The sequence below is a fragment of the Zingiber officinale genome, chromosome 6B (genome assembly GCF_018446385.1).
Source record: "Zingiber officinale cultivar Zhangliang chromosome 6B, Zo_v1.1, whole genome shotgun sequence".
Taxonomy (NCBI): Eukaryota; Viridiplantae; Streptophyta; class Magnoliopsida; order Zingiberales; family Zingiberaceae; genus Zingiber; species Zingiber officinale.
This window is the reverse complement of record NC_055996.1, coordinates 99,245,101-99,261,839: the sequence shown is the minus strand read 5'-3', so window position 1 is coordinate 99,261,839 and position 16,739 is coordinate 99,245,101. Positions and strand designations below refer to the sequence as shown.

The 16,739-nt window shown below is 33.1% G+C and overlaps 2 protein-coding genes across 2 annotated transcripts; one reads left to right on the top strand and one right to left on the bottom strand.

The window, feature by feature from the left end:
- Positions 1-6,210: 6,210 nt before the first annotated feature.
- LOC121988431 (ABC transporter G family member 1-like) lies at positions 6,211-10,580 on the top strand. The gene is made up of 8 exons (XM_042541858.1): positions 6,211-6,487; positions 6,617-6,696; positions 7,258-7,722; positions 8,589-8,675; positions 8,765-8,890; positions 8,955-9,146; positions 9,331-9,417; positions 9,740-10,580. Exons 1-8 carry the CDS (start codon positions 6,220-6,222, stop codon positions 10,427-10,429), a joined length of 1,995 nt encoding a protein of 664 aa, XP_042397792.1. The 5' UTR covers positions 6,211-6,219; the 3' UTR covers positions 10,430-10,580.
- Positions 10,581-10,689: 109 nt separating this feature from the next.
- LOC121988432 (RNA-binding protein pno1-like) lies at positions 10,690-12,239 on the bottom strand. Its single transcript, XM_042541859.1, has 2 exons — positions 11,918-12,239; positions 10,690-11,237 (listed from the first exon to the last, which is right to left on the bottom strand). Exons 1-2 carry the CDS (start codon positions 12,167-12,169, stop codon positions 10,815-10,817), a joined length of 675 nt encoding a protein of 224 aa, XP_042397793.1. The 5' UTR covers positions 12,170-12,239; the 3' UTR covers positions 10,690-10,814.
- Between the last annotated feature and the right edge of the window lie 4,500 nt (positions 12,240-16,739).

Here is a 16,739-nt window from a genome sequence, read left to right as displayed (position 1 = left end):
TTATTATTGTGTGATTTGGGAGTCATGGATTTAAGTTGTAGAAATAATCTCTTATAAAAGAGACAAGATTATGTATAATAGATCTTTTCTCGTGACTCCATATTAATTAGAGCTTTGTGTATCAAACTGTCTTTTATACGTGTCTTTTTACATCAGAGTTATTATTGTGAGTTATTATTGTGTGATTTGGGAGTCATGGAAATAATCTCTTATAAACGAGATAAGATTATGTATAATAGATCTTTCCTCATGACTCCGTATTGATTAGAGCTTTGTGTATTAAATTGTCTTTTATACGTGTTAATTCATTGAGAAATTAAGTTAATAATAGTGTTTCTATCAATTGGTTATATGCATAATCTTTGATGATATGATATTGCTGAAGGGGAATTTTAGCATAACGGTAGAATTATTGTCATGTGGTATTGGGGTCAGGAATTCAAGTATTAGAAATAACTTCTTGTAAAATATGATCCATATTAACTGAAACTTTGTGCGGCCTTCTATATATGCTAATTTATTGAGAAATTACGTTAATATTTCTAAATGCTTGAACTTCCCTTTTTGTTATGTTTGAAAAATTAAATCCGTTTAAATGAATTTCTAATTAATCTTCGCTGAAATTCTAAACATAAAAATTAAGTAAATCTCGAACGGTTAATTTTCTTCACACAACCCATGCCGCATCTCACTCACCACCAGCTGTTCGACAAAATGCTTACCTATATACAACCCAATCTCATGCACACATCTCCATCCTCCTACTGATTATCAACCAGGTACATACAAATATGGGTGTAACCGGCAAGGTAGCATCGGCCGTATGGTTATTGTTGTTGGTGGCGGCGGTGGACTCCTTGCCGTCGGAGGACCCCTGGCCGTGTTTCTGCCCCTGCATGAAGGATCAGTGTATGGTCATCCCGGGTGTGACGAAGGAGATCTGCGCCGGCTCGTGTGACAGGGGCTGCCGGAATTCAGGTGTCCCCGGCCAACCCAACCCCAACGAGTTCTGCGGCTTCTGATATCGTTCAGTCATTTTTGCAAGCACCTTGCGTGTGTATATGACTTCAAATAAATTCAAATCTCTAGCAAATTTTGTTTTTATTTATTATTTTTTAAATATATGCTCTCCAATTTAATAGTTCTGTGTACACTTATTTTTAAATAAGCAACTTTTCTATGGATTACTCAACAAAAAAAAAATTACAAGATAAATTATATATTTCATATTTAAGTTTCACAATAGTCGAATTTACCAATATTTACTCGCAATAAGCCATTTCGTCAATAAAAGATAAATGAGAAACTGTACAAAGATTTAGTTCAGTTGATGTCCCTGTTATGAATAATTGTAATTTGCAAGGTTTGGATGGGTATTCAAAGTATAGGATTATATAGACTTATTAGTAATAATTAGCATATGAAAGTAAGTTTAATTTTTTAGTTGGTAATAATTTTGTAATAATTATGGATTATTTCTAAATAATATTAATTTATTATTGACAAATTTTGATTTAATATATGATAATGATACAAGTATTTTGATTTTAATATATATATGACAATATTCTCAAGATATCTATCTTTACCATTGAATGGACCAACATTTTATTCCATATCTATGCAATGTTTTTCAAACACTTTAATTCTATTTCTATGTCGTGTTTTTCTATTTGTTTCGTGAAACTCTTGTATCACGTGAATATTTAAAGTGCATCACGTGTCCTTGTTGCGTCTACAATAATATGATAATATAAAAAAAATAAAAATAAAACACAAACATTGGTTATTGAAGAACATAATTACAAATATTTTAAATATTTTTTAGTTCAATAAAGAATTTTTAATTTTTTTTATCTACAAATGGAAAAAAGAGCTAGGATATTTTAGACCATGCATGTATTATTTAGCTTTCTTTCTTTTGTTTAAGTAAACAATGTAATGGATCGATTTCATTCATCTTCCTTAATTCAAGTAATTAAATAAGCACACCCAATGAATAATTCCTTTCCTTTCCCAAGTGATTCTTTCACTTGGTATTTCTTTATTTCTCAATCCACACTTTGAAGTAAACATAGCCTTAATTAACATGAAACTTTACAATTAGAAAAGGTAATATTATTATATTCAATTATTGCAATTTACTTGTATAATATTTATTCATGTCCTTAATCAATTGATTTAAGTTCGATTAGCAATTTGAAGCATTCTCAATTTATTTATTTATAATTATTTGAAATTTTCTTAATAAATTTCCACTCACATTAAAATAAAATGCAAACCAAAAGTCGCTATCCCTCCCATATCATCCATGAATGTGAGACCTCTTCCATTCGACAGAATGATTACTTACAATTCACTCTAAGAAAAACGTCACATTAATTAATAAATAGATCTTGAAATATTTGTTTCTTTTACTTTGACAAATCTTAAATTTGACTATTGTCATTCATTCTACAATTGATGATACCTTAAGTTTGTATACAAAATGATGTGAACACTTTACCTACTTAGCATGAACCACAAGTTTCACTAATTTTTTTCTTTGTCTCTTTCCCATCTGATTGGAACTTGAGACTCAATTTTCTTGTATCCAGTTTGAATCCAAAAGAAATTTATTCTTGTCCTTCATTTGAGTTATTATCAACGCCTATGCCATAATAACTTCCATATTTGGATTGTGATTTGTTCAATGAACTCTCTTAATGTGACATCTAAAATGGAAAGAGATAGATTAGTTTAATTTGGTCTATAATGATAGTAAAAGATGATTATGGTCACTTCACATGTTTTCACAGTCTGTCTCCACATTATATGAAGGGATATAAATCATGGGATCAACTTATAATTGGCCGCAATAGCCTATAATAAGAGGATTTTTTTTCTCAAGATCATACATCTATCGAGAATTGATCTTTATTCAATTATAATAAATTTATCACCTTCTATTGAATTAGATACCCTTACGAGGACAAATAATATTGCCCATAAGTATAAAAGATGTGCTTAAAGCTTTATTTATATTTTGACCTATTGAAGAAAAAAATTAGAAAGAAAATTAGACACCTATTGTAATCATGAGTTTAACATTGAATATTAAATTTAAAATAGTTTTTTTAAAAAAAAAATTAATTGATATATCATTAATGGAGAAATGTTAATTTGGTGCGAAGAAAAAAATTAATATATAAAAAGGAAATAAGTAACTATTTATTTAATTTTATTAGTAAATTTATGTATTAATTTTAAACACAATTAGTTAAATTTAGTTAATTTAGTAAAAAGAAGTGGCCGGATTAAATTACCCAAATTGGATTAATTTTATCCTTTAAAAATAATTACTCATTAAATTAAATATATTTATCTCTTTTTTTTTAAAAAAGAATTATTTAATATATGGGAGTTTACACAATAAAGTCCGGGTCGATTCTCGACAAAAGATTCTTTCATACATTCGCTATCTATAATTTATCTCCTTTGTGTTGGGCATGAAATCGGTTGGTAGAGATGCTAGGGACAAACATTTCAATTTTTGTATAATAAAAGATCCACTATTTTGATTCATGTTTCAAACATTGAGAATTTTATATCCAACTGATCTATGAAAACGGATGTATGAGTTTATGAATAGGAGATGTTGCGCTAGTATCTACCTAACTTAAATTATGTTCATGAACAAACTTATTTATAAAACAAGTTTATAAAAAACTATATAGATTTAAATTATAAATTTTTATTTATCTATATATATAAATAAAAATTTATAAAATAATTTTGTTATTTAAATTTATATAGTTTAATAAATAAGTTTGTTCATGGACATCAATTTTTTGTTATTTTTTATATTCTTTCACTGATTGATGAATATGATAGATATTTATATTATTGACGACACCAAGTTTGAGGGATATATAAATTTATTTTATAAATTTTTATTTATCTATATATATAAATAAAAATTTATAAAATAAACTCATAATTTAAATTTATATAGTTTAATAAATAAGTTTGTTCACGGACATCAATTTTTTGTTATTTTTTATATTCATTCACTAATTGATGAATATGAACAGATATTTATATTATTGACAACACCAAGTTTGTTCATATCCCTCATAGTTAACATATTATTATATAATTAGTTACCCGTCATTTTACACATGTTACATGCCATATTGAAAACCTTGGTCTATCAAACTTACCTTTTTAAAAAAAAAAACCAAAAAAAAACCACGATTTTATTCACTATCAATAAACAAAAATAATATTTAAGAGACGGAAACTACTATTCATTTTAAAGCACGTGAATTATAAAACAAGGGCACGTTTGTTCACGTGAAAAATAATATAACATACTTCTTAATTATCTGTTCTAACGTTTTTTTTCCGCTTCATCTGTTCGCATTTTTGTATGTCCAATTTGTTCGGTTGACTTTGCATGATACACGTTCCACATGTTCATATTCTAGAAGTCTTCAGAGTTATGATATCGATGGAATATTTAGATTGATATTCAGTTTATGATTTAATTTTTAATTATATCATATATATTTATAGATTTTTTTTTCGAATAAAATTTATAATCAAAAGATGTTGAATTTTTAAATTGATTATTATGTGTATTTCTTGATTTATCCTGATGACTAATAGAAAATTTTCATAAAATCGAACCGGTCACCCCAAGATAATCTAATAGAATTGTCATAATTTATCAATTGATGTTTTCTTAGAATGATACAGTGCTTGAGATATAGAGTATTATCACATGAGGTCTTGGGGTTAAAACTCGATGTATCTAAGTATGCTCTTTTTCATGCCTTAATCATTTAATTTATCTTCACTGTATTAATATAGGAACGAATTCACAAAAATATCAAAAGTAAATGAATCATCTTTTATCACATAATTTATCAATTAATACGTGGTTATAATTTATTAATAATTTAGGGGATGATAAATTAACTTGCGATGTTGGACTGTTAGACTAGCGTTGTAAATACTTTTAGATTTATTTTAATAATTGATAAAATATCTATATCATCATTCTAAAATTAATCGGTTTAAAAAATTAAATAATGGGTGCTTAAAAAAAAACATTCATTTCTAGCATGGGCAGCTGCATGATGTTTAGAGTCATTTTCCATCTCGACTTCTGTAGTTATAAGTCTATAAGAACAAAATAATAAACCTTCGTAAATGTGAACGGTAACAAAAGTGCAAGTCCTATTTCTAATAAAGATTAAAGAGGGCTTTGGGAGCTTGACGGCAATATAATAGTTACAAAGGGATGTAACTCCAGTGTGAAAATAGTTATTAAATTTAGTGTTAAACGGTAAAATCAAATCGACCATCTTAAAATTAATCGATCTCAGAAATTAGATAGCTGATGTTAATAAAAAAAATTTTAAAAAAAAATTCTTCTCAAATTTGTACATGCTGAGTTAACACTGTAAAAATAACTTTAATAATTAAAGTTCTAAATAATTTTTTTATAAACCTAATATGCCACATTATTAACATAAAATTTATTAAAACATTTTCGATTGTGAGAACTCTATATAAATTTTGTTTGATCCGATTAATAGAATGAGTTGTGTAACTACATTCATATTACATCAATTTCAAATTTAAAAAAAAAACCTCCCAATGCCACGTAAACCATAAACCTCAAATTTCACCTTTATAATAATTTAAAACTTTTCATTAACTTTTTTTTTTATTTCACCAAGAGATGTGTTCATTTCTAATGTACTGTAGTATGGGACAAGCCAACTGTATGAGTTTAATGAGTCACTTCCCATCTTGACTACTGCAGCTAAAAGGACACGGGCTGTGAATATAATGGCTTCCAAATGTTCCTGGATTAATTTTTTTTTTAATATTTAGGAATTAAAAATTAACACAATCATAACCTTATGCTGGGCTCAACCAATATAATAAAAAAAATAATAATAATAAATAATAATAATAATAAATAAATAAACAAATAAACAAGCAAATCAATTTGAAGTTAATTTCTGGCACACAAATTAGTCAATTGACGCCAACTTACAACGATTGCTATTTTAACATTATTTTTCCCCAATTTCGTAGTCCACATTAATTTTAAATAATATTATTAAAAACATTTTATAAATTTTGTCCCGACTTTTCTTCCTTCACTTATAAAAGGAGGAGGAAGGCAATACAATTATACAAACACCACCTTCCTCAAGCTCCATGGAGGTAGAGATAGCTCAGGAGATACGGCCGGAGGCCTCGGTCGAACAAGCGAACCAATCGCCTAGTCATATAATTCCAGTACTCGAGTCGAACCGGAGCGGGATCTTTTTAACATGGGAGGATTTATGGGTGACGGCATCCACCAAGGCGGGCGCAATGCGAGCGATATTGTCCGGCCTGACTGGGTTCGTGCAACCCGGCGAGGTGTTGGCGATCATGGGCCCATCAGGGTGTGGCAAATCGACCCTTCTCGATACGTTAGCAGGTAGGGAAGATCACAATCTATAGATTTTCTTTCTTTCTTTTTTTTTGCAATTTTTCTTTGTTAACATATAATTCATCATTGAATACTTCAATGAATTAGTGGGAATTATGATAATTAATTATTTTTTAGGGAGACTTGGATCAAGTGTGAGACAATCAGGGCGCATCTTGGTAAACGGAAGGAAGCAACGGTTGTCGTTCGGGACTTCTGTGAGTTTTTCGTTTTTTTTTCCTAATATATTTTTTATTTTAAAATATTCTTATTGTAATATCGTTGTAATAGTTATTCTGTTAAAATAAATTAATTAATTAATTTGACAAAATTATTTAAATATGTTCAAAATCATCTGGCCATTAGCCGTTAAGTATTATTACACTTGTAACAGATATTAAATAATTACTATAATGATTTTGAGTTTTCAACATGATATTAATTAAATTTAAATAATATTAACTAAATAGATAAATATGTTTTTTTTTTTTATAAAAGTGCTCTATTATATTGCTACTCTATGATTTCTATTAAAATTATATCTATTTTTAAAATTTAAGGGGTTAAACAAGGAATTTTTTTTTTCCTATTTTTCCCCCATTTTTTAAAAAGATTCTTGGAGGCAAAAAAAAGAATAAATTATGTGGGTGAAAGAACAAAATTTTAATTTAGTGAAATGTAGCAAATGAATCCGTATTTTTTTAAAAAACGGGGTGCGATTTGGTTAAAAAAAAAATTGGAACGGAGAGGGTTGATCTGGTCCGGTTCAATTGGTGCAGGCCTACGTGACCCAAGACGATATCCTGATGACGACGCTGACGGTCCGTGAGGCGGTTTATTATTCGGCCCAATTGCAGCTGCCTAAATCGATGAGCCTGGCCCAGAAGCGGGCTCGGGCCGAGGACACGATCCGCGACATGGGGCTCCAGGACGCCGTCGACACCCGCATCGGCGGCTACGCCTCAAAGGGCATCAGCGGCGGCCAGCGGCGGCGGGTCAGCATCTGCATCGAAATACTCACCCGCCCTAAGCTACTCTTCCTCGACGAGCCCACCAGCGGCCTCGACAGCGCCGCCTCATTCCACGTCATGGACCGGATCGTCAAGCTCGCCCGCCAGGACGGCCGCACCATCCTCGCCTCCATCCACCAGCCCAGCAGCGAGGTTTTCGAGCTCTTCGATCAGCTGTGTCTCCTCTCCGCCGGGAAGACTGTCTACTTCGGTCCTACTGCCAGGACCAATGAGGTATTTGGGAATCCAATGATTCAGTTCTGCCATTTTTGTTTTTTTTTCTCTTCTAATTTGCTTAGAATTTGGTGAACTTAGTACGTTCCTAAAACAAAGTATGCGTTTTTATTGAATAATTCAACAATTTTATTGTCTAGTTCAAAAAGAAAAACACAATGTTGTATCAAGAATACAAAGTATATATAGATTCAGTTTTGTTTTTTGCTGTTGTTTTTTCCCCCTTATTTGCTGAAAATTTAGTAAGTTTAGTATAATCTTAGCATGAAGAAGGAATTTTGTTGGTTCGATTTATCAATCTCGGTGAATCCTTTTGTCCCTCATAGTTTGTAAACTAGGAACACAATATCCTCTCCTTCAGCCCTAATGGAGGGGATGTTGTTCATTCATTGTAGCAAAAGGTGACTACGCTCACACACCCCTCATAGTCCCCAGGTTATATGAGGGACGTTGTTCATTCATGTTCAATATGCATGTGACATGAAAGTTATCGATAAAATATCTACTCAGTCGTATCAAGAATACCAAGTGTAGATTGAACCTGTTCCTAATTGTTTATGAAACTGATAGCCTCCCTAATCCACTCAGGTCATATTGTTCATTCTCACTCTAATTTGTGAGCTTACTCTTAGTAATCCAGCTAAGAGTTTTGATGGAGTGTTAGTAATCCAGCTACATCTTAGTTACAGAGCCATGTAGAATTTTTCATGATAAGGGCTGTTGAAGTTACAAGAATGGTTTATACAACAGATAAGTATCAATTCTATAAACATGCATGATGTCTAGACTGTAAAGGTTTAAGTCGGAATTGTTTGCTTCAAATACTTTAAATGATCATACTATTTACTGTCGATGCTATTCTGCAGTTCTTTGCTCTCCATGGCTTTCCATGCCCAACCTTCAGAAATCCATCTGACCACTACCTAAGAACAATAAACAAGGACTTTGACATGGTGAGATAAATTGTTCTTATACATACAAAGTTTTTGAATCGATTGTACTTGTAACCTCTTCTTTGAATCTGAAACTTCATAATGAACAGGTGTCTGAAGGTACCAGTATGGAGGACACCCAAGCAAGTGCAGCCATTGATATACTAACAAATTCTTACAAACAGTCCCAAGAATGTCAAGATACAGTAAGAAGAGTAGCCGAGATATGTGCAATGGTGAGTTATTCATTGGTTTTACCATCAATTTTGATTCGATTACTGATATTAATTTCTCGTGTAGGATGGGGCTCTGGTGAAGAACAAGAGACAGGCAAGTTTTGTTGACCAGTGCATTGTTCTCACAAAGAGATCCTTTGTTAACATGTTCAGGGATCTGGGTTATTACTGGTTGAGACTTGCAATTTATATTTTGCTTGGTCTCTGCATTGGCACTATCTTCTATGATGTTGGACACAGTTATGGATCAATTCAGGTAAAGATTAGTCAAGTTAAGATTCCTTTAAAGAATAAAATTTTTGCAAGCAATTTAGCAAACACAAAAAACCACAGATTAACTGCAACAAAAGGCCTTTAGGTGAATAAGATCATATGCAAAATTAGCTCTTTTTAAGATCTTCCATGGTATGAGAAGCTGAATTGGAGTTGTTAATCTTCAGGCCAGGGGTTCAATGCTAATGTTTATAGCTGGATTTCTCACCTTCATGGCAATTGGAGGATTCCCGTCATTTGTTGAAGATATGAAGGTAAAACACATTGATTTTGTTTCCCTTTATATATATTTTGCATTGACAATGTTTCAAGAACCAAGAATCTTTGAAGAAAAATATATATTTATGCTTCCTAAAAACAGTGTTTGTTTTAAATTGCATGTCAGTGCTAACCTATGTATTGGTTGACTAAATGAATTTCAAATATTGGCATCTTTTGAATTAACTCTGCTGCATTTTGGATATATTCTTCAAATTCTGCTAGAATAATGTCTTGACAAAATTCAATCATTTTTTCTCCAACTATGCTAGAATTACAACTGACAACTCATTCTTTTTTGTTTCCTCCAACTAAAAGATTTTTAGGCGGGAGCGACTAAACGGGCATTATGGTGTTGCTGCTTTCGCAATCAGCAACACTCTTTCTTCAGCTCCCTTCCTGGCTCTTATCTCCTTTATTCCGGGGGCCATCGCCTACTACCTCACTGGCCTCCAAAAAGGCTTCATCCACTTCATCTTCTTCTGCTTGGTTCTTTACATGTGCATGCTTCTCGTGGAGGGTCTTATGATGATTGTCGCCAGCCTAGTCCCCAACTTCCTGATGGGCATCATCACCGGCGCCGGAATCCAGGCCATCATGATCATCTCCAGTGGCTTTTTTAGGTTGCCTGATGACTTACCAAAGCCATTGTGGAAGTATCCAATGTATCACATTGCCTTCCACAAGTATGCTAACCAGGGATATTACAAGAATGAGTTCTTAGGGTTGGTGTTTCCGAATAGCACCGGTGACGGGACGCTAACTGGGGACTGGGTGGTGAGGAGTTATTGGCAGATGGAGGCAGGGTACTCCAAGTGGGTGGATCTCACCATTTTATTAGCTATGATGATCTCGTACAGAGTCTTGTTTTTTCTCAGTGTAAAGACCGGCGAGAGGCTGAAGCCAATGCTGGCAGAGTTCAAGAACACACGACGCAAGAATATCATCCAGATCGTAGAGCAGCCCCTAGAAGAGGAAGAAGAGGAGGATATCGAACCTACTCCTTGAAATACATTTATTTGTTTTATCATGTTAGTGGAATACAAATTATCAAATGACAATATGAGCTGCCATAAGCAGCACTTAGTCTGATATAATAGTGTAGTAACTTCTTACAAATAGGTTAGAGATGGAAAAAAAGTCACTCCTATTATGCGTTCGATCTTTGTTTGCCTATCTGTTTCTTTCTTTGCTAAAATGAAAGTATTTTGTAGGCTGATAACTCATTTAGTCACATTATTGAGTTAAATATTCTCAACACTGTGATCTTAACACACCAATTTAACTTTAGTTATCCAAGGAAACGGACTGTAAAATCTCGACAGTACATCATTAGTCACACAATCAAAACAAAATAACTCTCATTTTCAAAATACCGAAAGTAAAACACTCTTTAATACTTTTCGGCTAATCGAGCACTAACTGTTCTAAGTTTCGAGTATACCTTTCCTGCTGGTGATCCTAATATAAGACTGCAAAGTGAATCTCGAGCAATCTTGATGTTCAAGAAAGATCCCAGGATGTGAATCTTACTGTCTGCGATCACAATCCGAGTTCTTGTAGAATTTTCAATAGCAAATTTTGTCTTGCCTCCCTTTCCTGACAACCGACCGATAGCTCGAGAAAGGTGTTCCCCTCGTAGGGTCTTCACGTCCTTGATTTCAAAAGTATCAACATAAAGATCGTCCAGACGCAACAGAGCAACGGCGTCTGCAACATCAAATCCAAGCATGAAAGCATGAACGAAGTCTGCACTCTTCTGCAAATTAGAGATGTCTGGAGTATCTGCTCTATTTTTAAGCTCCACCTTCTTTGTCTACATGATATAACAGCCTCAATCAGAAAGCTAGAATGTATATACCAAAAATATTCAAGAGGAATCTCATAAACCGATTTCGTAGTGCTAAAAAAGTAAAGGAAATCAGAAATAGAACAGAAACTAATCTTGCTTGATGCACTTAACTCAACTAAAAACAACAGGCTTTTAATTCATTAGTGAGAATCCTAAATCTAAACAGGAATAATCAACCAAAATATTTACATTTCAAAATACTTGCCAATACTTTCACAAGTTTGTATTTATTCAACAGATTTACAGCTAAAAGGTTTTAACCAATCAAAAGAAGCATTTCCATTATTCTAACAATTCAAGATAAATAATAAATTGCTCCACTTAAAGTGTCAACATGCAATATGCGACCAACAAAGAATAAATGAGCACATGCAGAAGCCAAACAATCAAAACATACATATATGCATAAGATAAAATCATGAAGTCCTAATAATATAAGCAGAGAACATAGCAAGCCTCATCAACAACTGATAACTCTTAAACTCTCCTCCAATCTAACTCTTAAAGTTCACAAATGTGAAGAATCTAAAATCCTAACCATGATAAAAATCGTAATTGTGGATGCCAATATTCTCAGATCATAGGACAAACTCTAATTCCAACGAAAAATAACTAAGAGGTGGAAAAGAAGACACCGATCAAACCTTGAGGTTCATCCTTATATCTATCTTCATCTGCTCATAGACAGGGGTGTAGATCTCCATCCAGCATCGTTTGAGAGGCGCAAAGCGGTGCTGCGGCACCGATACCTTCCGGAACTCAATTTTCCTGTCCGACATCTCATGCGGCTTCAACGGCTTGAATTGGGGGCGAGGCGCTGCCGCGGAGGAGGCCGCTTTCTCTACCTCCATGGCCGTCGCAACTGCTGTCTTCGCTTCCAATTTCTCCACCTCCATGCCTTTGTCGCCGACGAACCACAGCACCTGAAGAGTCGGCGGCAAAACAATGGAAGAGTGGGAAAGAATTACAAAAGATTGACCTAGGGCAAGTTATATATGGGCTGTGGTGGGCCTGATACTTCGACATAATATAGAATTAGGCTTGGGCTAGGTGAAGCCCAAATGCCAGTCGTAGAAAATTTTATTTTGCCGCTGATATTTTATCAATATTTTTGTTATGCCCCTTGTGAGTAAAACATAATAATTTAAATTATAGGCATAAATAAAAAAACTGCGGGGAGCAAAATGGAGATTCCGACCCCGTTCAGAATTCAGATCTTTTGTCGCCTCTGATCCCGGATGCTATTTTATTTATATTTAAAATTTTCCAAAAGACTATCTAACTCATCAGTACATTTAGATAGTTTATAATTAAAGTCGATCTATTTTTACCTTTTTCGGACTAATTCATTATTTTTATACAAGTGAGAATATTTTAGTTAAATTTTATCGATTTGAGCATGGATAGAGTGAATTTTATTCTAAGTGTGTCACTAATAAATTAGATAGTTTTTCAAAGAAGTTTTAGCGTAAATGAAATAATATCCGAAGTGTAAATGAGAGAATGGACTAGGAGGGGATCAGAAATTACAGATCCTTTGGTCCACAATCTCTAGTCCTTTCTTGTTCTCTTCTCTCGTTTACACTTTGAATACTATTTCATTTAAGCTCAAATTTCTTTGAACGATCATTTAATTCATTAGTGACACACTTAGATAATTTGTAGTTAAAGTCTATCCATTTTTACCTTTTTTCCAGATGAATTCATTGTTTTTTTTTATGCAAGTGAGAATATTTTGACTAAATTTTGTCGATTTGAACATTAATAGAATGAATTTCATTCTAAGGGTGTCACTAATGAGTTAGGTAGTCTTTCAAAGAAGTTTGAGCGTAAATGAAATTGTATCTGAAATGTAAATAAGAGAAGGGATAAGGAAAGATCAGGGATTATGTACCAGAGAATCTAAACTGTCTTTAGCCTTTAATCCAAAGGGCAATCCTAGTTAATACTTATTCATCTCCTTAGTCATGTTTGTCATACCCTAGTTAAAGATAATCTTATATACTTGATAGTGTAATTTCCTCTATTTTTTCCATAAAAAATTGGATGCTAAAATAAGAATATGATGTTAAATTCTCTGCACATGAGAAAGAAAATGATCTACATTAAGACCAGTATCTCTTCATCCTATCATATGTAAGTTGATATGATATTAACACATCGAAAGTACCCAATAATTAGAGTGAAAGAGGTAAGGATTAGGAATTAATTGAAAAAATTATCAATATGATTAAAGAATAATTTTATTAGTTTGAACATCATCAATGATTCGTCTTACATGGATATCAATAAATCATCACTAAAAAATACCATAGAATAGTGACAGAATTATTGACAGAATTAATCCGTCGATAATTACCGACGAAAATAGTAATATTATGTCCATCGATAATTACTGATAGAATATTATTTTCATCGATAGGATTAATCATAACTCGAAAACCCTAGCCTTACCGACAAAATTACCGAAAGAATATGTGTTACGTCAGTAAACACCGACGGAAGACACATTTCGTGTTAGAGTGTATACTGAAAGCCTAAGCTTTTGTAAACATTTATTTTGAATAAAGAATCACATTTGGTCAAATTGTCTATATTTAGTTGTAGTTGTTCAATTAATTTATATTGTAGATAACATAGTATGTGGTGCCACATACAGAAGATGATGTTATCAGTACCATATAAATTATAAACAGCAGCTCACGACCAAAATGGAAAGGAACAAACCATTGGAAGGTCGTAGTGTAATTAGGAATTAGTTTATCTTAACTATATAATTATACTAGTACACTTAGAGTGTATTGAGTATGACCATTAGAGGTCGTTTTCTTTTATACTGACTTTATAAAGGAACAAAGACCTCAGTTATTATGGAAGTGTGTGCTCTTAATCCTAATATAATAACAAGCACATATATTTGATATTTATTTCTTTAATTTATCAATGGGTGAGATTTAGTTCGATAAATCAATAAGCCCGATAAGTTGGGAAATGATATCACTTATAGTGTGTGTTGTTGATTATAGAAGGAAACTGTGTCCTAATAATCTAGGTTGATAATGTCCTCAAGATGAGCTCATAAAGATTGTCATGTTAAACCCTGCAAGTGGACTTAGTCCGACATGATGATAAGGTTGAGTGGTACTATTCTTGGATTAAGATATTAATTAAATGAGTTGTCAGTAACTCACTTAATTAGTGGACATTTGACATCTTAAACACAGGGAGACTAACACACTCATAATAAGAAGGAGCCCAAAAATATAATTTGGGATTGGTGCGGTAGTTCAATAATAGTTCTCTAGTTGAATGAATTATTATTGATAAAATTAAGTTGTGTGTTCGGGGCGAACACGGGATGCTTAATTTTATCGGGAGACCAAAACCAATTCCTCCTCTCGGTCCCTATCGTAGCCTCTTATTTATAGAGTACTATACCCACCTTCATACCCATGATATAGGGGCCGGCCAAGCTAGCTTGTGGATCAAGCTAGGGAGTTCATGGGTGGCCAGCCCTAGCTTGAACCCAAGCTTAGGTGGCCGGCCCCCATTAAATTAAAAGGAATTTTAATTTTAAATATTTCTTATGTGAAAGATATAATTTGTTGGAGAGATTAAAAATTAAAATATCTCTTTTAAAAGGATCTACAAAAGATTAAAGAAAGAAATTAGATCTCTTTCCTTATTTGTAGATTGGAAAGATATTTTATTTTTATTCTTTATAAATTATTCACATGTAGAAAAATTAAAATTATAGAAATTTCTTTTTATCAACCATGAAGGGATTTTAAAGGGAAATTTTATTTTTTAAAAATTTCTGAAGACAAATAAGGAATTTTAATTGTTGATTGAAATTGCCTTGTTTGCTCCTATTAAGGTGGCCGACCATGATGAAATTGATTAGGAAATTTTATTTAATTTTTCTTAATTAATTGTTGTCAAGGAAAGTTAAGGAAATTTTATTGTAATTAATTTCCTTATTTACCAAAGCTAAGGAATATAAAAGAGGGGGGTTGGGGTGCCTTCATGAGTGACAACCTCTATTATTCTCTCCCTCTTTTTCCTTGGTGTTGTGGCCGGCCATCCTTTCTCCCTCTCTTCCTCTTTGTGGTGGCCGAAACTCTTCATTGCTTGGAGCTTTTGTGGTGGCCGGATACTACTTGGAGAAGAAGAATAAGAAGGAGAGAAAGCTTGCATCCCTTGGAGCTTAGTTGGTGGAAAAAGTTCTTCATCCTTGGATTTTGGTGCTTGGCCGAAACTTAAAGGAAGAAGAAGAAGGTGCTAGGTGGTCCTCATCTTGGAAGATCGTTGCCCACACAACGTCTGAGGTTAGAAGAGGAATACGGTAGAAGATTAAGAGGTCTTTCTAAAAGTTATAACTAGTATTTTTTCTTTTCGCATCATACTAGTTATTTTTGGAAATAATACCAAATATAAGAGGCATGCAATTCTAGTATTTCGAATTTACTTTCGATGTTGTGTTCTTTTATTTATTTTTCCCTTGTGATTTGATTGTTCTTTTCGGTTGACCTAAAGTTATTTAAGGAAATTAAATATTAGTTTTCCTTAAAAGGCTTTGCCTAGTCGGTGGTGGTTGCTCCCATATCCAAGAAGGCCATGTGCCTCGCCACGTCAGTACTGGAAGCCAATTTTGGAAATTAATATTTAATGGAATTAATAACCTAGGAGATTTGGATCGAACGTGTTAAGTTCCGCAGGAGATCCAAGTCAAAACCTAAAAGAACAAATAGATTAAACTTTGGATCAAACGTGTTAAGTTCCGCAGACGATCCAAGTTTAATTTAAAAGAACACATGGTAGCTAGGAAAAGATTCAGACCTTTGTACAAAGTTTTTATACATTGGAACCATTAGGTTTTCCGAGTAGCAACCAACATTTCATTGGTAATACCTATTAGGTATTATCGACGGGCACACATTTCGTCGGTAGTACCAAATAGGTATTATCGACGGAACTTGATATCTGTTGGTAATACCAAAAATGTATTACCAATAGAATGTGTCTTCCGTCGGTGTTTATCGATAGAACATATATTTTGTTGGTAATACCTTTTTGGTATTACCAACGGATATCAAGTTCCATCGGTAATTACCGATGGATTTCTAATGAAAATAATTCCGTTGATAAGTCTGCATAAAATTTTGGGGCACAACCTCAATTTTTTTCATGCTCGCGTTTGATCCCCAATCCCAATCTACTCCTTTGACGATTTTTGGTGAGTTCTCTCCCTTCTCTCTCCCTCTTCTTGACACCGGTAGCGACAGGCGGCCAGCATAGCACGCGGTTGGCTATTGGCCACTAGCACGTTTAGTTCATTTATTTTATTTTCAGTCCAAGTCAATTTTTTTATCTAAGCATCCGATAATTTTTTAAAAAAAATTGCTTAAAGTAAATTGTACCTCGTTGGAACCTTCGGAAACGAGTGTGGACTCGTGACTTGATTCG